This window comes from Carlito syrichta, unplaced genomic scaffold (assembly GCF_000164805.1).
Source record: "Carlito syrichta isolate Samal-C Ts95f unplaced genomic scaffold, Tarsius_syrichta-2.0.1 Scaffold302712, whole genome shotgun sequence".
NCBI classification, from domain to species: domain Eukaryota; kingdom Metazoa; phylum Chordata; class Mammalia; order Primates; family Tarsiidae; genus Carlito; species Carlito syrichta.
Genome location: NW_007246808.1, coordinates 103,722 through 124,598, shown reverse-complemented (window position 1 = coordinate 124,598; position 20,877 = coordinate 103,722). Strand labels below are relative to the sequence as shown.

Sequence of the window (20,877 nt, the reverse complement as noted above, 5' to 3'; positions counted from 1 at the left end):
ACCCCAACAAAAAAAAAAAAAAAAAATTAAAACAGCTCAGACATGGTGACCCAAGCCTGTAATCTCAGCACTTTGGGAGGCAGAGGTGAGGAGATTGCCTGAGCCCATGGGTTCGAGAACAGCCTGGGCAACTTGGGAAGACCTCATTTCTACAATAAATCAAAAAATTTGCTGGGCATGGTAGTGCATGCCTGTAATTCTGAATACTTGAAAGGCTGAGGTGGAAAGATCACCTAAGCCCAGCAGGACGACGCTGGGGTGGCTGTGAGCATGCCACTAAACTCCAGCCTGAGCGATGGAGTGAAACCCCAACTCACAAAAAAAAAAAAAAAAAGTTAAAGCACGCTAATTCTATTTGCTGGTACTATAGTACTGCTGAAAGATTTCAAGACATTTGATAATAATAAACATGCAAGCATAATATTGCATGCCAACAACAGGTCAGTAAAAAAAGTTCATAGTGTTCTGAATTTTTATTTAAGCAATGCCTTTTCTACTAAAGAAGGAAATAACCTCATAACATAGATCTAGAAGTAATGGGAACATGACAAAATTATCTCAAACTTAAACCCAAAATTAAAACATTCCAAATACTTTCCACCCAAGGGAGTACTGAAAATGGTGTCATCCTGCGATTAAAAGCATTATACAGCTAGAAGTATGTACCTGATAAACCAACAATTCTGTCTTTACCTCTTTTTTGACTCGGGGTCACTCTGTTGCCCAAGCTAGAGTGTAGTAGCATGATCATGGCTCACCACAGCCTCAACCTCCTAGGCTCAGGCAATCCTCCTGCCTCAGCTTCCCGAATAACTGAGACTACAGGCATATACCACTATGCCTGGCTAATTCTTTTATTTTTTTTGTAGAGACAAGGTCTCGCTATGTTGTCCAGGCTGGTCTCAAACTCCTGGACCCAAACAATTCTCCCACCTTGTCCTCCCATAGCGCTAGGATTACAGGTGTGAGCCACGGTGCTGGGCCTTTAACTCTATTTAATGAAAAAAGTAGGTGAAATAGCCTATGAAAGGTTACTAGATTGTTGACTTTAAAACCTTGGAACCACAGTCAGTTAAGACCTTTCCTTATTGCTCATATAGGTCATACTACTATCTGTTCCTGTTTTTCATGTTAAAGGGAGGAAGTTACTTCCTTGCTGTTTCTATGTTGTCCATGAAGGCATAAATGAGATTTAAAGACTAAAGACACTTGTTTTCCCTAGATCTAAACGGAGTCATCTGCGTGTTTGTATGTACCTATATGTATACACACACCCCTTCAACAGACTTTTCACTGTTACTGTTGCCACCACACAATGTCATTCTTATCTTAGACATTAACTGTGTCTAACATGTGCCAAGCTCTCTTCCAGGCAGTAGGTATAAGCAGGAACAAAAAATAACAATCTCTGCCCTCCTGGCATCCACACACTCTGTATTACATGATAAATGTATAAACTGTAAGTATGTCAGAAAGTGGGAAATGCTTAAGGAAACAAAAGCAAGCACAGAGGGGGAAGGATAAGGTGGTGTCATCTGCAGTGTGGCCAGGGCAGCCCGGGGAGAAGAGAGGACTAAAGGGAAGGGAGGGAAGTACCCAGGGGATGTCCTGAGGAACGGCTTTCCCGGCAGAAGCAGCAGCAAGTGCAAGGCAGGGAGACAGGATGTGCCCAGAGTGTTCAAGGAACTGCAAGGAGGCCAGTGATGTCGGGCAGATGAGCATGGGCCAGGCAGCAGGAGATGGTGTCTGGGTGCTAATGAAGGTTGATAAGAAGTGGCTGAACTGGCAGGTGTGGTCGCTCATGCCTGTAATCCCAGCACATTGGGAGGCCAAGGCAGGGGGATTGTTTGAGGCTGGGAGTTTGAGCCTAGTCTGGGCAACAAAGCAAAACCCTGCCTACTTCCAAAAAATAAAAATTAGGCGTGGGGGTATACGCCTGTAGTCCCAGCTTCTCAGGAGGCTGAGGTGGGAGGATCATTTGAGCCCAGGAGTTTGAGGATGCAGTGAACTATGATCGCACCACTGCTCTCTAGCCTGGGTGACAGGGCAAGACCCTGTCTCTGAAAACAGAAAGGAACAAAAAGAAAGGAAGAGTGGAGCAGTAGACAGAAAAGAAAGTGAAGTCAAGAAAAGGCTTTTCGTAAAATGAAAGAAGCAACACAGGTCTGTGCCTTTGGGGATGATCAGCAGAGGAAGACAAACTGTTGCAGGTGCCAAGTCACTGCCACCCTAATAATGGTCAACACCAGATGAGCATGACACAAGAGCTGGCCAGGCACCCATGTCACCTCTGACAAGCTCTACTGAGTGTCTGGTTCACAGAGAATTCATCACATTTGTACATTTTCAGTTATTTACTACCAAAGTTGCCAAAACATACATAAAGCCAAAATATAGCTTAAAATCTAAGGAAATTTTACCATGGTTTCTTAAATTGGGATCTAAGAGTTGCTGAGGGCTTATGGGTAGTCTCAGGAATCCATCAATTCTATTATTACTTTTTAACTTTATTTTTTCTTTTTCTTCTTTTTTTTTTTTTTTTACCACTCAGCATACTCTCCCTCCTGCTTCCTAAAAGGAAAGCAGGAACGATCATCAATGACAAATGAAGATCGCAAAAAAGCAACACCAAATGTCTGTTTCACGCTCAGGAGAGAATGCTCCATCTCCTCCTCGTGGTTTTCGGTGCTCTACACGATCAGAGAAACTTCTCTAGTAACAAACTATAGAAATGATCCCTGAAAGTATAGTCTTTATTTTTTCATTTTGATAGACATTTCTAAAATACCAGTTAAACATTCCAACAGTATTCAATTTAAACTTGGAATAACGTAGAACATCAGTCAAGATGCCCGTTATTCAAACTTTTACATTTACAGCTAATAATAAAAAACAGCTCCAAATCGCTGAATGCAAAGAAAATCTGAATAAAGAAATTGAAGACTAAAGATTCAAAAGACAAAGCTTGCTGACAAAGCTCCACCGTTGCCCGGAACAAAAAGCCCCACAGGTGACAGAAAACGCATGGGATGGGATGATATTCAGCAATAAGAAGGAATGAAGTTCTGACACATACTACCACACGATGAACCTCAGAAACACACCACATGAGACAAGAGAGGAGCCAGACACAAAAGACCACACATGTCCGATTCCATTTATGTGTAATGTCCAGAATAAGTAAATCTACAGCAACAGACTCGTGGCTGCCTAGTGTGGGAAGGGCTGGTGAGGAGGGAGTGACTAGGGGGCACGGGACTTCTCTTTCAGAAGATGAAAATAACATGAAATTAGATGTGGTGCTGGCTGCACAGCTTTGTGAAACCCATTGTATTGTACACTTTAAACAGGTGACCTTGATGGCATGTAAATTATATCTCCATAAAGCCGTTAAAAAAAAAGAGGCTGCTGTCCTGAGCCCAACACCAAACACAAAACAGTGGAAAGTGGTGATCCTTTTAAATGTGCAGTGAGATAATTTTTTGACTTATTGTAGAAATGAGGTCTCACCAAGTTGCCCAGGCGGGTCTCGAACCTACGGGCTCAGGCATAATTCCATAGAATTAGAGAAGACAAACCAGATGATCAGTCCCCTAGCTTCATTCACCAGGCAACTAACTACACTACACTGATAGTTTCCTAAGACACTGCTAAAATGACCGTTCCAGGATATAATTGGTAAGTTACTTTTTCAAGGAGGTTAAGAATAGAATCCTAAGCTGGGCTCAGTGGCTCAGCCTGTAATCCCGCGCCTTAGGAGGCTGAGGTCAGTGGATTGCCTGAGTCTGCGAGTTCGAGACCCGCCTGGGCAACTTGGTGAGGCCTCATCTCTACAATAAATCAAAAAATTAGCCAGGGGTGGTAGCGTGCACCTGTATTTCCAGCTACTTGGAAGGCTGAGGCGGAAGGATCACCGGAGCCAGGCAGGTTGAGGCTGCGGTGGCCAGGAGCAGCCACTGCACTCCATCTGGGCAACAGAGTAAGATTCCAACTCAAAAAAAAGAATAGAATCCTTCCAGGAATGCCTATTAATATGTTTCAATTGATTTCTTCCTTCTGTATCCTGAAAATTAAACATACCAGGATGTGGACACATAATGTCCCCTACCAGAGTCCTACCTCTCCTGTGTTTTGTTTTTGTTTTTGTTTTTTTGAGTTGGAGTCTCACTCTGTCGCCCAGACTGGAGTGCAGTGGCCACTCCCGGCCACCTCAGCCTCGACCTGCTGGGCTCTGGTGATCCTTCCGCCTCAGCCTTCCAAGTAGCTGGAATTACAGGCATGCGCTACCACGCCCAGCTAGTTTTTGATTTATTGTAGAGATGAGGTCTCGCCAAGTTGCCCAGGCGGGTCTCGAAGCCGCGGGCTCAGGCAATCCACTGACCTCAGCCTCCCAAAGCGTGGGATTACAGGCTGAGCCACTGAGCCCGGCTCCCTCCTGTTTTTGAATATCTGATCACAAACATGCTGTAGGGCAGAATGTTCCAGTGTAGTGTGTGGTAACTATCTACCATAATTTACTCCTTAGGTTTCTAGGTATTTCCTATCTGGATATTAGAACATTTTTATTAATTCCAGCTTTTGCTATATCTATCATGCACATGTTTCTGAACTCCTAGCCTCACCTCACATAAAAAATAAACCACAGACTGGGAATAACAACATCCTCATCCCAAACCAAGGATCTAGGGGTAAAGAATTCCAAGAATTTCAAGCAACTGACATAAAACAGAACAAGCTCTGGGTAATTCATCTTCATTGGTGTGTCCATGTGATCAGTTCCACCCAAAGCAACACATGGCACTTCCCCACAAGGAAGAACAACACAGTTAATAGGACTCTCTTTCACAATGGAATGAGGAAGAAAACCAGGATGTGGTTATGGATATCACTGGCTTAGTGAAATGAGAAAGCAGCAACACTTCATTTGCATTTCATGACCCCAAGGCAAGCACTTTCCCTCACCTGCATCCAGTTTAATACTTAACCTACCTTCCCTTTCGCCACCCCTAACCCAGCATCAGAAAACAAACAGGATCCAGCACAAGGCTGAATGGCCCTTCCTTTCCCTCTAAAAGCTGGATTTGTATAAGAAAATGTCAGAAGTTGCGGTTTTAACTGCTAGTGCTATCTACTGTGAACATCCCACTGACATGTACTTGAGTTGCTTAGTACAATCCTCTCCACAAAGTGTGAAGACAAATGTCCTCCTGGATAATACATGCCTCCTCCTCCTACTTCCTCCGAGAAGCACAGGGTCATTTCCTGATGAACTCCATTTTATTCAGATTACTTTTTGGTTCTACATCTTCACATAATTCAATATGATTTGGTTCTACAACTTCGCATAATTCAATAATGATTTTGCAAAGGCCCATACATTTGAAGTGCTTGTTTCCACAACAAAATTAGAACTACGTAAGAATAAAATCTGGCAGCCAGGCTCGGTGGCTCAGCCTGTAATCCTGAGCTTTGGGAGGCTGAGGTGAGTGGGTTGCCTGAGCCCGCGGGTTCAAGACCGGCCTGGGCAACTTGGCAAGACCTCATCTCTACAATAAATCAAAAAATTAGCCGGGTGTGGTAGCACGTGCCTAGTTCCAGCTACTTGGGAGGCTGAGGCGGAAGGATCGCCGGAGCCGCCGGAGCCCAGCAGGTCGAGGCTATGGTGGCCGGGAGTGGCCACTGCACTCCAGTCTAGGCGACAGAGTGAGACTCCAACTCAAAAAAACCCCAAAAAACTGCCCCAGCTAGCCTAGGCAACATAGTGAGACCCCATAAAGAAAAAAGAAAAAAAAAAACCTGCCCCAGGCTCTTCACTACCTGCCAAACTCCTTAGCACAACTTTCAAAACACAATTTCTCATATAGTCACATTTCTGGTTCTTCCAAACTTTCCTCATGCCTTTGTGACACCACAATCAGCACTTCTCCCACCCCCAGACCTACATGTCAATTATTAACACATTTGTGATAGGCAAATTTTCACTTTACTGAGAGCAGGTGAAAATAAAAAAAAATCAGAAGCTGGTTGCCACAAACTTCTATTGTTAAACACAAGCAAGATGGTCTTTTCTAAATTGTCACCTTTTTAACAACACTGTTGAAAGTTGCAGATATATCCAGTATTTGCCTCAGACACCACTCTGACTAGCATTCCATACTTTGTATTTTTATTCAGATTATAAACCCTTAAAGACAGTCTTTCACGATGAGGTAAATCACATCAGCGGCAACCAAGAACAGAATTTGGAATGATGTGAATTCATGACAGTGGTCGCGAATGAGTTAAGTTTATACTATGTGATAGGTAGGCATGAGAGGGCCTTGTGGATACAGAGTTTTTAGCATGAATATATAAGTAAAACTTGAGCTACCATCAGTCACAACTGCCATCAACGCAGTCTAGTAGGAGGATCCAGGCCTGTGAACAAGTAACTGCAACCCTGTACAACAGGGTAAGTGCATGGCAAGTAGTAACTGAGAGGTGTCTGAAATCAGCATACTGAGAATGAACTCCAGGTGGACACACTCAGGCACAGAATAGAAGGAGAATCAAAAGAATTGGTTAAATATGTTTGCAATGATGAAAACTAGTTTGGCCTTCTGGACCAAGTTCTGGATGTAGGGCTTTGCCTGCATTCGGTATTCAAAAAAATACCTTCTTGGCCGTGCGCAATAGCTCACATCTGTAATCCCGGCACTCTGAGAAGCTGAGGCAGGAGGACTGCTTAAGCCCAGGAGTTTGAGACCAGGCTGGGCAACATAGTGAGACCTCATCTCTACAAAAAAAATACAAAAATTAGCCAGGCATGGCGGTGCTCACCTATAGTCCCAGCTACTCAAGAGGCTGAGGCAGAAGGATGACCTGAGCACAGGAGGTCAAGGCTGTGGTGAGCCAGGATGACTGCACTCCAGCCTGGGGTACAGTGAGACCTTGTCTCCCTTCTTAATGAAATTAGCTTTTGGGCATTAAGGGTAATGAGCAGAATGGCCACCGCATGCTGCCCACACTGGGATGTGGGCACAGGATGACAGGGGGGAGAGGAGGACTGCACTGCCTTCCCTAGGAGCCAGTCTTTCAGGCCAAACCCATCCTGAGTGGTTCTGTCTTCCCCGCAGCTAACAAGGTTCTTTCTCTCCCACATTTTCCTGGTGCACTCTTCCCCTTCATACCATGAGACCGCCACCCATTTCCTGAAGCTTCTTATACAGACCGTGTCCACTGGCTCCTCTCAGTGATGCCCTTCTCACCCACACGTTTTCTTCCTCTAAGGCACCATAAAGGTGAGAAGTATGATGGACAACAATGCAAAAGCCCCACATCTTCAGTGCTTCTCCAACCTGGCGCTTTCTCTGGGGTATTCTCCAGAATGGCCTCTCCCTATGTTCCGTATCAAGAACAAACAGGTTTTCTTTTTAATAAAACCAGGCATTTTTTGCCCTAATTGTACTTATTTATTGAGAATAGGTAATACGTATGTAATGTGTAAAACTCCAGAGGTGAGCTTCAAGTCAGTGACAAGTTTAAAAACAACAAAAAAGGAAAAACCCCAACAGCACAAATGAATATAGAGAAAAGCCAAGCACAGTGAATGAGTCCCTCCTCCCAGAGAGGACGTGAGCACCTCAGCTCTCTGTTACTAAAACAAGACTGCTTTCTCCTGTCAACAATCACGTGGCCACATTCAGTTTCAGGCCTTGTTTGTTTGGAAATAGGAGCTCATCTGTGAACCTGACAACTATATGTAATACATCTAGAGAAAACACGTCATCAGTTCTAAAGAGCACAATCTTTTCAGAAAATTGAAAACACAACTCAGGATACAGTATGAAGTGTGGGCTTCAGCACAGCTCTTGGCTTGTCACGGTCCCGTGCCCACATACCAGCCCTGGCACTAGGCATCTTAGAAAGCATTACTTAGCTTGTGAATGTTAGCTTTTTAATCCACAAACTAGGGATAGTGATGCCTACCTCACTAGGTTCTTACAGTGATTAAATTTAAAACATTAAATGCTTTGATTTCTCCATGACTTTAATCTTATTTTCAGCTTTCTTTGTGGAAAGTTTTCATTTAACTGCAGCTGGAATATTCTTATCTTAATGTGTACCCAAATTTCTAAGGGAACAATTTTGTTCAGAAATACTAAGATTTCTATAAAGGGCTTCTATTTACAGAATCAAAGACTGCCTAACAATTACCTTTTGTTCTTCTCTTTCTGTTGCATGGTGACACTTCTCAATTCTCCAATGCCTTAAGAAATCACGAAGATATCCAAAGAGGGTGAGTACACCATATCCCACATATGTGAGCACAGCAACCAGCATAGGAGTTTCTTCAAAAGCTTCATTAAATGGTCTTTTATACAATCCTCCATTTTGTGTAACATGATGGATCTAAAAGAGAGGATGAAAATATTTATTTTGAACACAGTAAGAAAAAGGTTTCTGCTTAAAATCTGAGTCCTCAGAGATCTGCAGAATTATACCTCAAGAATTTTGTAAGTAATAGTCAAATGAAACCCTACAATCCAAGCAAGGCATACTTCTTTTCAGATGAACAGTTAAAAAAAAGCTGGGCTCAGTGGCTCAGCCTGTAATCCCAGCACTTTGGGAGGCTGAGGTGAGTGAATTGCCTGAGCCCGCGGGTTCGAGACCCGCCTGGGCAACTTGGTGAGACCTCATCTCTACAATAAATCAAAAATTAGCCGGACGTGGTAGCGCGCGCGTGTAGTTCCAGCTACTTGGAAGGCTGAGGCAGAGTATCGCTGGACCCAGCAGGTCAAGGATGCGGTGGCTGGGAGCGTGCTACTGCACTCCAGTCTGGGTGACAGAGTGAGACTCCAACTCAAAAAAAAAAAAAGGGGAGTGAGAAGGGCTGCCTAAGAACAATGCCTAGCACTGATTCTTATCATTATTTAATTTTCTGAAACAGTTCCTAAAATATTATGATTGGACAATGCATAATTTCCTTTGTTGTAATAAGGAAAACAAAAAAATATAAATCAGGGCTGGGTGCAGTGGCTCATGACAGTAATCCCAGCAATGTAGAAGGCCAAGGCAGGGGGATCACTTGAGGCTGGGAGATCAGTCTAGGTAACAGGGTGAGACCCTAACCCTACAAGACAATAAAAATGTAGCTGGGCACTGGTGGTAGAGCAAGACGCTGTCTTAAAAAAAAAAAAAAGCATATATAAATACACACACACACACACACACACAGAGAGAGAGAGAGAGAGAGAGAGAGAGAGAGAGAGAGAGAGAGAGAGAGAAATCAATCAACAAAGAGAAAATTTATCCTGGAAAATACTATATTAGCTTACAAATAAAGTGGTCAAAAGTTTAAAAGTAGGCCAGGCACAGTGGCTCAAGCGGGTATCCCAGCACTTTTGGGAGGTGGAGGCAAGAGGATTGCCTGAGTCCAGGAGATCGAGACCAGCCTGAGCAACTTGGTGAGACCTCGTCTCTACAATAAATAAATAAATAAAATTAGTCAGGTATGGTGGTGTGTGTCTGTATTTCCAGCTACTTGGAAGGCTGAGGTGGAAGGATCACCTGAGCCAGCAGGTTGAGGCTGCGGTAGCCATGAGCATGCCACTGCACTCCAGCCTGGGTGACAGAGTGAGACTCTAACTCAAAAAAAAAAAGTTTAAAAGTAAATTCAGTTTTAGTATGTATAATATTTGTAAATGGGTTTTTGTTTTGTTTTGTTTTTTGGAGGCAAGGTCTCATTCTGTCACCCAGGCTGGAGTGTGGTGATGAGAGCATAGTTCACTACAGCCTGAACTCCTGGGCTCGAGCCACCCTCCTATCTCAACCTCCCACCTCAGCCTCCTGAGCAGTTGGGACTCCATGCAAGCGCCACGGCACCTAGCAATATTTGCAAATGTTTTACTGCCACACATTATTAAAGCTACCCAGTCACAGTATTCCAAATAATTCCAAATAATAGTACTTGGCCTCTGTAGAAACATGTGACTCATCTTACCCTTTGTTGCTAGTGACAACACAAATAAATTATGCAAAAAAGTAAGATGCTTATAGAAGTATGGCCCAGCATCGTATAAAAGTAGAAAGTGAATTGGAACACAGAGAGAAATGGTGAGAAGGATGAGTAACTGTCATGAATTCATCTGTCCCCCTTCATCTTGAACTAAGCATCTACTTCCAAACACTGCATAACTATCCCTTCTTTTAACCTTTGGGATATTTGGATTTTAAGATACAAAAACCAAGCTACTTTACTTTTGATATCATAGATTAAAACTATTCACTTTTTGGTCAACTTTAACGAAACTTTGTTTTACAAAAGAAACTCACTAGACAGGAAGTTTGTGTGTTAACTTTAATCTGAACTTTGGAATAACAGCTGTGGGCATCGTCCACCATAAATGACTAGGCACATGTTGTCAATTTCGCCTTATATTAGAGTTATGAAAAGTCCCAAAGAATTAAGAGATCCCTCCTTGCCCTCTCAGGCAACCTAATTAGAGATATGATAGAAACACATGAAAGCAAATTAATGAAAATTTACATTAACTATACAAATTGCTATATATATCCAAGGGCTAAAGATATTTTAGAATATCGTACTCTGGCGATGCCACTTTGGAAAGTTGCTTGAAGGTTGTCAGTTGGAACAGTTTGGAAAGACAAAAGAAAGGCATTCAGGCAGGCATGACATATGGATAAGATCTGCTGGTGCTGATTCAACTTGATGACCTAAATAAGTACTTCTGGAAACTATTTATAAAACTGCTTTAGGTCTTTCCATCTCTTCTACCAAGGGGTGGGAGTTCGTGTTAATATTCAAAACAGAAACTTGAATACAGGGGTAAGGTTGCAACGGGTTTAGAAGAGAATAGCTAGAAATAAGCCAATATCGGAAAATTTTTTTAATTGTTTAAAAGTTAACAACATGCCGGGCTCGGTGGCTCAGCCTGTAATCCGCGCCTTTGGGAGGCTGAGGTGAGTGGATTGCCTGAGCCCACGGGTTCGAGACCCGCCTGGGCAGTGAGACCTCATCTCTACAATAAATCAAAAAATCAGCCGGGCGGCATGCCTGTAATTCCGACTAATCAGAAGGCTGAGGTGGAAGGATCACCGGAGCCCAGCAGGTCAAGGCTGCAGTGGCCGGGAGCGACCACTGCACTCCAGTCTGGGTGACAGAGTGAGACTCCAACTCAAAAAAAAAAAAAATTTAACAACATAATATTAAAAAGCTATTAATTAGCCGGATGTGGTAGTGCACGCCTGTAATTCCAGCTACTTGGAAGGCTGAGGCGGAAGGATCGCCGGAGCCCCAGCAGGTCGAGGCTGTGGTGGCCAGTCTGGGTGACAGAGTGAGACTCCAATTCAAAAAAAAAGCTATTCAGCTTGCCAGAGAAAAATAAAAAGCAGTTTAAAAAACAAGAACCGAGCACGGTAGCTCACGCCTAGAATTCCAACACTTTGGGAGGTGGAGGCAGAGGATTCCTTGAGCCTAAGGATTCGAGACCAGCCTGGGCAACTTGGCGAGATCTCATCTCTACAACAAATCAAAAAATTAGCCGGCTGTGGTGGTGTGCACCTACAGTTCCAGCTACTTGGAAGGCTGCAGTACAAGGATCGCCTGAGCCCAGCAGGTCAAGGCTGTGGTGGCTGTGAGCGTGCCACTGCACTCCAGAAAGGATGACAGAGTGAGATGACTCTAAATAAATAAATAAATGGCAAGAGAAATAAGTCTGCTCATCTCTTTAAAAAACCATATCTGAAAGTACTTCGCCTTACCAACACTGTGTTTAGTATCAGTGCCAAACTCTCCTTAACTATGAAATTATGTAAACTATTTACTCTCAATTGTACATATCATTAAAAGGCAGGAAAATGACAGAGCCCCACAGACTCCAGCTACTGTGCAGCCAATTTACAGGTCAAGAATGCTGTGGGCGGATCTCTATTAAAAAGATATGCCTTAGCCGGGCTCGGTGGCTCAGCCTATAATCCTGCGCCTTTGGGAGGCTGAGGTGAGTGGATGGCCTGAGCCCGCGGGTTCAAGACCCGCCTGGGCAGTGAGACCTCATCTCTACAATAAATCAAAAAATCAGCAGGGCATGGTAGCACATGCCTGTAATTCCGGCTACTTGGAAGGCTGAGGCGGAAGGATCGCCGGAGTCCAGCAGGTCGAGGTTGCGGTGGCCGGGAGCGGTCATGCACTCCAGTCTGGGCGACAGAGTGAGACTCCAACTCAAAAAAAAAAAAAATATGCCTTGACGTCAGACACACCCAAATGAGAGGACCAAGTAAATTCATACTGTAGGCTGGACTATCTAGGAAGAAGGAAGTTAACACATTATTAAGTAGTGTGTGATTCTATCAAATCCTTATTTAAAATTAAGTGTATCTTAAAGAATGGAGGTTCAGGCTGGGCTCAGTGGCTCAGCCTGTAATCCCGCACCTTGGGAGGCTGAGGTGAGTGGATTGCCTGAGCCCGCGGGTTCAAGACCCGCCTGGGCAACTTGGCGAAACCTCATCTCTACAATAAATCAAAAAATCAGCAGGGCATGGTAGCACATGCCTGTAATTCCGGCTACTTGGAAGGCTGAGGCGGAAGGATCGCCGGAGTCCAGCAGGTCGAGGTTGCGGTGGCCGGGAGCGGTCATGCACTCCAGTCTGGGCGACAGAGTGAGACTCCAACTCAAAAAAAAAAAAAATATGCCTTGACGTCAGACACACCCAAATGAGAGGACCAAGTAAATTCATACTGTAGGCTGGACTATCTAGGAAGAAGGAAGTTAACACATTATTAAGTAGTGTGTGATTCTATCAAATCCTTATTTAAAATTAAGTGTATCTTAAAGAATGGAGGTTCAGGCTGGGCTCAGTGGCTCAGCCTGTAATCCCGCACCTTGGGAGGCTGAGGTGAGTGGATTGCCTGAGCCCGCGGGTTCAAGACCCGCCTGGGCAACTTGGCGAAACCTCATCTCTACAATAAATCAAAAAATCAGCAGGGCATGGTAGCACATGCCTGTAATTCCGGCTACTTGGAAGGCTGAGGCGGAAGGATCGCCGGAGTCCAGCAGGTCGAGGTTGCGGTGGCCGGGAGCGGTCATGCACTCCAGTCTGGGCGACAGAGTGAGACTCCAACTCAAAAAAAAAAAAAATATGCCTTGACGTCAGACACACCCAAATGAGAGGACCAAGTAAATTCATACTGTAGGCTGGACTATCTAGGAAGAAGGAAGTTAACACATTATTAAGTAGTGTGTGATTCTATCAAATCCTTATTTAAAATTAAGTGTATCTTAAAGAATGGAGGTTCAGGCTGGGCTCAGTGGCTCAGCCTGTAATCCCGCACCTTGGGAGGCTGAGGTGAGTGGATTGCCTGAGCCCGCGGGTTCAAGACCCGCCTGGGCAACTTGGCGAAACCTCATCTCTACAATAAATCAAAAAATCAGCAGGGCATGGTAGCACATGCCTGTAATTCCGGCTACTTGGAAGGCTGAGGCGGAAGGATCGCCGGAGTCCAGCAGGTCGAGGTTGCGGTGGCCGGGAGCGGTCATGCACTCCAGTCTGGGCGACAGAGTGAGACTCCAACTCAAAAAAAAAAAAAAAGAATTGAGGTTCAACTATGAAGTGATTTTTGAATGTGGCTTCAGTCATAAATGGAGCGACTGATAATGCAGGGGCAGGTGAACAGGCCAATAGACAAACCTCTCATAGGTGAAAAGTCTCAGAATTCAGAGAGAACAAAATTATCTCACCTTTAAAGATCAATGCTAAATTTTATCTTTCACATGATTCAAACAATAGTAATGGGATTATCATTTTATACATGCATAGTATGAAGAAATCACCAGGCCTGTTTTGTTCATTATTGCACACCTAGCACCCAGGGTAGTACTTATTAAATGCCAATAAAAAATTAACACTTAATAACATTTCCTTTTATTACTGTTGATATTACAGAAAGTGGCACCTCACAGAAGCTCAATACATATTTATTAAATGAATGAAAACATACATCATGCTCTGTGCTCTTTCAAAAACAAATCCCCTGATTAAACAATAAATATCACGGCATTTCTGGAACCCAGATCTGACATCTCAAGTGGATTGTCAGTGAGAGCAAGTTAACTCTAAACAAAACACAGGCTACAAACTCATGGTGTATTTCAGATTCTGGATGCACCAAAAGCGTTCTTGAATGGTCCTACAGTTCTTGGAACTTGAGAGTTATACTATCAACAAGGTAATCAGGAAAAATATTAGTATATCACTCCCTCCAGGTTAAATAAATAGGTATCAGTCTGTTCATATTAAGCAGACAAGAATGTGACACTATGTTAGTATTATTAAGGGAAGATTTAAAATCTCCAGTGACTACCAAGAAACATTCTCTTACAGTTCAAAAATACACAACAGAATCCAAAAAAAAAAAAAAGAAATTTTTTTCCAGCCAAGACTATAAGCACATCATCACAAAATAAATTATGGGACAAGAGGAGGAAAAAAATTTAAAAATCAAACTAACAAACCATTAGATCCACAAACCTGTAAGGCTGTCATTCAATGATTATTAAGTAGCTGAAAAGGCACTCTTAACCAAAGCAACTATGGAAAAGTACAATCAAAAGATAAACCTCACTCATAAGCAGACCTTGAACAATTATCATAATACTATAAGAAAGGGATTGGCAGTGGGAAGTTGCCAGGGGATGGGGGGTGGGATTGTCAGTTGAGGGAAACTGCTAGGGGAGGGAGGGGCACACCTCATCAAGGGTACCTGCATAATCAACATATGTATACCTAACCCTGAATTGTACTCCACATCTTTAAAAAAAAAAGAGAAACCTATATACTATATATTTATACTTGACTAAAATTGTCTAGAAGAAAGACACAAGAAACTGGGGTGGGGAGTAGGATGGAGAAGAAGGCATACTTCTTGCCTATAACCTTCTAAACCAGTTTTCTTTCTTTTTTTGGTCGGAGTATCACTGTTGTCCAGGCTAACGTGCAGTGGCACGCTCACAGCCACCTCAGCCTCAACCTGCTGGGTTTGAGTGATTCTTCCAAGAAGCTGGAACTACACCACCATGCCCAGATAATTTTTTTTATTTATTGTAGAGGTGAGATCTCACCATGTCGCCCAGGCAGATCTCGAACCCCTGGGCTCAGGAAATCCTCTCACCTCTGCCTCCCAAAGTGCTGAGATTACAGGCTCGAGTCACCACGCCTGCCTCGTCTGGCATCTTACCCTAGTGAATTTTCACCCACTTATTAGTTCTCGGATAGACATGCTGATGAGTGTGCACAAATCTAGAAGGCAATCCCAAACTCCCTTCCAGAACGCCACACTTATATAGACACCTGCCTCCAATATAGCTTCGCTTAGACGTCTCATGGGCATCTCAAACTCAACAAGACTAAGGCTGAACTCCTTATCTCACCATCCTAATCCCTCTGTCAATTAAGCCTGACCCTCTGCCTGTGCTACCCATTGGTCGACAGTATCACCATCCAATTCCCAAGTCTGGAGTTATCTTTGGCTCCACCTGATTTTCTGGCTTCCACCTAGAACTAGTAATGAATTTCTTTTTTTTTTTTTGAGTTGGAGTCTCACTCCGTCGTCCAGACTGGAGTGCAGTGGCCACTCCCGGCCACCACAGCCTCGACCTGCTGGGCTCCGGCGATCCTTCCGCCTCAGCCTTCCAAGTAGCTGGAACTACAGGCACACACTACCATGCCCGGCTAATTTTTTGATTTATTGTAGAGATGAGGTCTCGCCAAGTTGCCCAGGCGGGTCTCGAACCCGCGGGCTCAGGCAATCCACTTACCTCAGGCAATCCACTTACCTCGGCCTCGCAAAGCGCGGGATTACAGGCTGAGTCACTGAGCCTGGCTAGTAATGAATTTCTTTCTTTCTTTTTCTTTTTTTTTTTTTTTTGAGTTGGAGTCTCACTGTCACCCAGACTGGAGTGCAGTGGCCGCTCCCGGCCACCGCAGCCTCGACCTGCTAGGCTCCGGCGATCCTTCCGCCTCAGCCTTCCAAGTAGCTGGAACCACAGGCGCGCACTACCACACCTGGCTAATTTTTGATTTGTTGTAGAGATGAGGTCTCACCAAGTTGCCCAGGCGGGTCTCAAACCCATGGGCTCAGGCAATCCACTCACCTCGGTCTCCCAAAGTGCTGGGATTACAGACTGAGCCACCAAGCCTGGCCCTCTTTTTTTTTTTGAATTGGAGTCTCACTCTGTCATCCAGGCTGGCCACCGCAACCATGACCTGCTGGGCTCAGGCCATCCTTCTGCCCCAGTCTTCCAAGTAGCTGAAACTACAGGCACGCGTGCTACCACACCTGGCTAATTTTTAGATTTATTGTAGAAATGAGGTCTTGCTAAGTTTCCCAGGCTGGTGTCGAACCCATGGGCTCAGGCAATCCTCTCACCTCTGCCTCCCAAAGTGCTAGGATTGGAGGCGTGAGCCACTGCACCTGGCCTAGTAATGAATTTCTATGCCTCAGTTAAAGATCTTCCTGTGGGCACAAGGGAAACTTTAAGGAGGCTGGAAATGTGCTGTATCTTGGGAGAGTATGGGCAACAGTATATATAGGGGAAAAAAATCACAAACTGTACACCTAAGTCACACATTCTACTCTTCAATTAAAAGACAATCTCAATGCCTCTTCCTATGTAGACAATTGCAATACTCTTCTTCCCTTGGTCTCCCTGCCACCAGGACTCTCCCAGCACTCCAATATTTCTCCCAAAATAAATATGATTAAGACACTTCCCTGTTCAAAGAACTCCACTGTCTATACAAGATGAAATCTCAAGTCTCAACTTTTGAACAGAATCAAAACTCAATCTACATGTGCCACCATGGCGCCAGTCAAAGTCTCCGGGTCCTCAAGTTTCCATTACTTCTTCCTCCTCCCCCTAGGACTCTGCTCCAATCACATCAAACTTCTTGCCACAGACTTTCCAAAAAGAATCTGCACCTAGGAAGATTCTCTTCCAGTAGAGATAAGTCCATAAATAATGTCCAGTACTGAAAAATCAAGAAGCAGCAACACAAGTATCTTGCTTAGAAATACAGAGGTAAGCCGGGCTCGGTGGCTCAGCCTGTAATCCCGTGCCTTTGGGAGGCTGAGGTGAGTGGATTGCCTGAGCCCGCGGGTTTGAGACCTGCCTGGGCAGTGAGACCTCATCTCTACAATAAATCAAAAAATCAGCCGGGCGTGGTAGCGCATGCCTGTAATTCCGGCTACTTGGAAGGCTGAGGCGGAAGGATCGCCGGAGCCCAGCAGGTGGAGGCTGCGGTGGCCGGGAGCGGCCACTGCACTCCAGTCTGGGTGACAGAGTGAGACTCCAACAACAACAACAACAAAATACAGAGGTAAACATCAAAAGAATCTGCTAAAATTAAAAGCAGTTGCCTAAGAAGATAAAGAAAAGAGGTAGCCTAGAGCGAGAGACTGGTGCATATTTCACAAGTCTTGTGGAACCATCAGACGCTTACAACCCTGTGCTAAAGAGGGAAAGAGAACCCACAGATGCGATCTGCTCTCAATTGGTTAAAAAAATGTGTAATCTAGTGGGGGTAGTGAGAGAGAATGAATTCCCTTCCTGAACTATTTTTGAGTCAGTTGTAGTTATGATACTTCTCAGATTTTGCCAAGCATCCTGATGATGTCCTTTATAGCAAAAGAAAACCCCGGATTATGTGTTACCTTCTGTCTCTTTAGTCTTGGGGAAAAAAAAACAAAAAGCAATTTGGAATTACACTGTAAACTAACTTAGAAGGAATGATCCCGAGTAAACGTTTCAAGAATCCCATGAAAGGATGGGGAGTAACTATATAATGGTGCAATCATGGTGAAGTAATTATTGGGAAACAAAAGCATACATTTCTGATATGAATACAAAATCACAGAGGCATGACTTCTTTAAGCAAATCAGCACACCCAGCCGCATGCTACAGGAGACAGAACCTGCCCATCTGGTGCACAGTTGGAATTACAAAAAAATGTCATGTCCAATATGAACTACCCAATATTCTTCAGCAATCAAAGAACTGCTGTCATAACTTTTCCAGTAAATGAACCCTATTCAGTTTTGAGTGGTATATTTCTGTTGCCCCTTAAAATCGATTCTGCTGAAATTGTCTTTTCTTGGAATTTTACTTATATGTGCTAGCCTCTCCCCACTGCATACCATACATACTCAGAGAAGACTTGGGAACTCTACAGATCACACAAAACACGCTACACTCGGAATGTATATTTCAGAAGTGTCCTCTTTTCTTGGCAGGGAATTTTGAAAAGTTCACAGTTTTTCTCGCACTCGCATAAATTCTGTCATTTTTGTAAGTATCTTGTGTGAAATCGATTGAGAAATGCCTGCAAAGATAGCTGTGAGACACATTTCTATCTTGACATGACCATGTTCCTGTTGAAGACTTCAAAATGGGGCCTTCAAGTGCATGAGGACGGGAACATTGCAGCTCAGTGGCCTCCCGGACACACTGGGCACTGTTATCTGCCCCGAAGGTACCACTCTGACTGGCCTCCTCTTGGGACTGTCCAGGCTCTAGACCGGTGCCGTGGTGGAGCAGGAGGTGAGAGTCAGGAGACAAGGACAAGGGCAGCTCTGCCACAGACTCCACATTCCTCTGAATTCTCTCCAGCACTCACATGTTCTGAGCTCGTAATTCCAGTCCCGCCACTTTGCCCCTCTGTGCCCCAGGAAGGAAAGAGGCCTTTCCAAGTGAGCTGAAACTCCAGTCATGTTCTCTCCTTGTGGTACTTGTGAAGTCTGAGCATGGGCTGATGTTAACAGGGTTTGCCACAGGCAGAATTCTACCAAGGGAAAGAAAAGCCGAAAAGCCAGCTAAGCTTACAACAGCTGGATGTGTTAGCATGACAGACTAAATTCTAAAAGAGTCCAGATATATGGCCAGTTCCCTGCACAGGATGTTTACCAAGTGCTGGAGAGGCTGGAGGGCTGAGCTGGATCAGAGCATGTCACACAATTAGCAGATGAAGCCATGCTAGGCGGCAGGGCCTGCAATATACATGCCATGGATCCCACCCTAAGACACTGCCCTGGACTGAACCCACCTTACCCCAGCCCAGCCCAATCCAGTTGGTGGAACAGAGGCGTCTTACTCCCTCACTCCATCTGCCTAAGAGAATAAAAGGCAGAAACAACTACTTTAGTCTCTAAAGGTCTTTTATGTACACTATCCAGAATCAATCAAACATGTCTACCTTCCCAGGAGAGAGGAAGGAATTAAAGACAGAGGCAGAAGGCACAATGCACAGCAGGCCACATGTTCACCTCACTCCTGGCACTGCTGGCCTCAGGAAACCTCTCACAGCTTGATCTTCCCTCCCTTGAATTTCACATGCCCAGAGGAGGAGATTTCTCATGTTTAAATTTTCAACATTTTCAAAAACGCAAAAATAATTTTCAGACATTAAAGCTTCTACTAGGAACCCAGAGCCCTTTTTTTCACTCATTTTACAAGCATTTAACTTCTATTTATATGTCAAGAACCGTACTCTGGATTTGCCTATACAAATAAGGGCTTATCCTTGTCTTCAAGAATTATATAGTCTTTATTTAAGAGAAAATGGATATAAATATAAAAGAGGGCTGGGGGCAGTGGTTCATGCTTGTTATTCCAGCACTTTGGGAGGCTGAGACGAGGGATTACTTCAACCCAGGAGTTCGAGACCCACCTGGGAAACACAGCAAGACTTTGTCTCTACAATAAATCAAAAAATTAGCCAGGCATGGTGGTGCACACCTGTAGTCCTAGCTATTTGGGAGGCTGAGGCAGAAGGATTGCCTGAATCCAGGAAGTCGAGGCTGCAGTGAGCCATGATCGTGCCACTGCACTCCAGCCTGGGTAACGGAGTGAGACCCTGACACAAAAAACTAAAAATAAATAAATAAAAGAAAATAAGCAAACCATTCTAAAGAGTACTACATGTGGCCGGGCACAGTGGCTCACGCCTTTAATCCCAGCACTTTGGAGGCCAAAGTGAGAGGATTGCCAGAGATCACAGAATCAAGACAAGCCTGGGCAATTGGCAAGACCTCATCTCTACAATAAATAAAAGAATTTTTTTAAAATCCTATATGTATCCTCTATATATAAGTGCAAGAAATTTATATTTAAGGATGTAAGATGAAAAATCCATACAATGTGATAAGCATTTTCTTTACAAGTGTTTCTCCAGCTGGCTCATTCTTCCTCTTCACTTAACTGACAAAAATCAAGGAAAGATTAAGCAAGTTGTCAACAGTCACAAAAAAGTTACATATCAAAGCTGGGACCAGAATCCAGTTTTTACATTTTCCATTTATGGTCATTTCTTAGTCTTAGTTTATTGCCCAAGACTTTCTACGAATCAACATTTCCTTTAAGTATTTCAGAGGTATTACAATTTAATCTGATGATTTTCAAACCATCGGTGGTTTAATATTATTAGAGTTTTACTTTAAGCTCATCTTCCATGTTCATTTTTGCTTTTACATAATTAGTTATTTTTGCTATTCATGTTATTAGCTACATGTAGATTGAGATTAATGGCTGTATGAGTTTTCTCTGCGAAGAAAATATCTGTTTTTAAGAAATTAGGTCTAGCACCAATGAATTTAGCTGTCCTGGAAATAACCTGCTTCCTTTACCTATATAAAAGCTAAACTTGCTGGGCCTGGTGGCTCACACCTGTAATCCCAGCACTTTGGAATGCAGAGGCAAGAAGATTGCCTGAGCTCACAGGTTCAAGAACAGCCTAGGCAACTTGGTGAGACCTCGTCTCTACAATAAATCAAAAGCTAAGCTTGTGCAGGAGGCCACCATATTACCGGTGAGCACAAGCTGCAGGTG

At 43.9% G+C, this 20,877-nt stretch overlaps 1 protein-coding gene across 2 annotated transcripts in view; it reads right to left on the bottom strand.

Moving 5' to 3' along the window:
* SPTLC2 (serine palmitoyltransferase long chain base subunit 2) overlaps positions 1 to 20,877 on the bottom strand; it is a 131,002-nt gene that overhangs the window by 97,057 nt on the left and 13,068 nt on the right. For both annotated transcript variants that reach the window (XM_008057054.2, XM_021711826.1), the window contains exon 2: positions 8,197 to 8,391. In XM_008057054.2, coding sequence (XP_008055245.1) covers positions 8,197 to 8,391 — 195 coding nt within the window. The remainder of the gene's footprint in view (positions 1 to 8,196; positions 8,392 to 20,877) is intronic.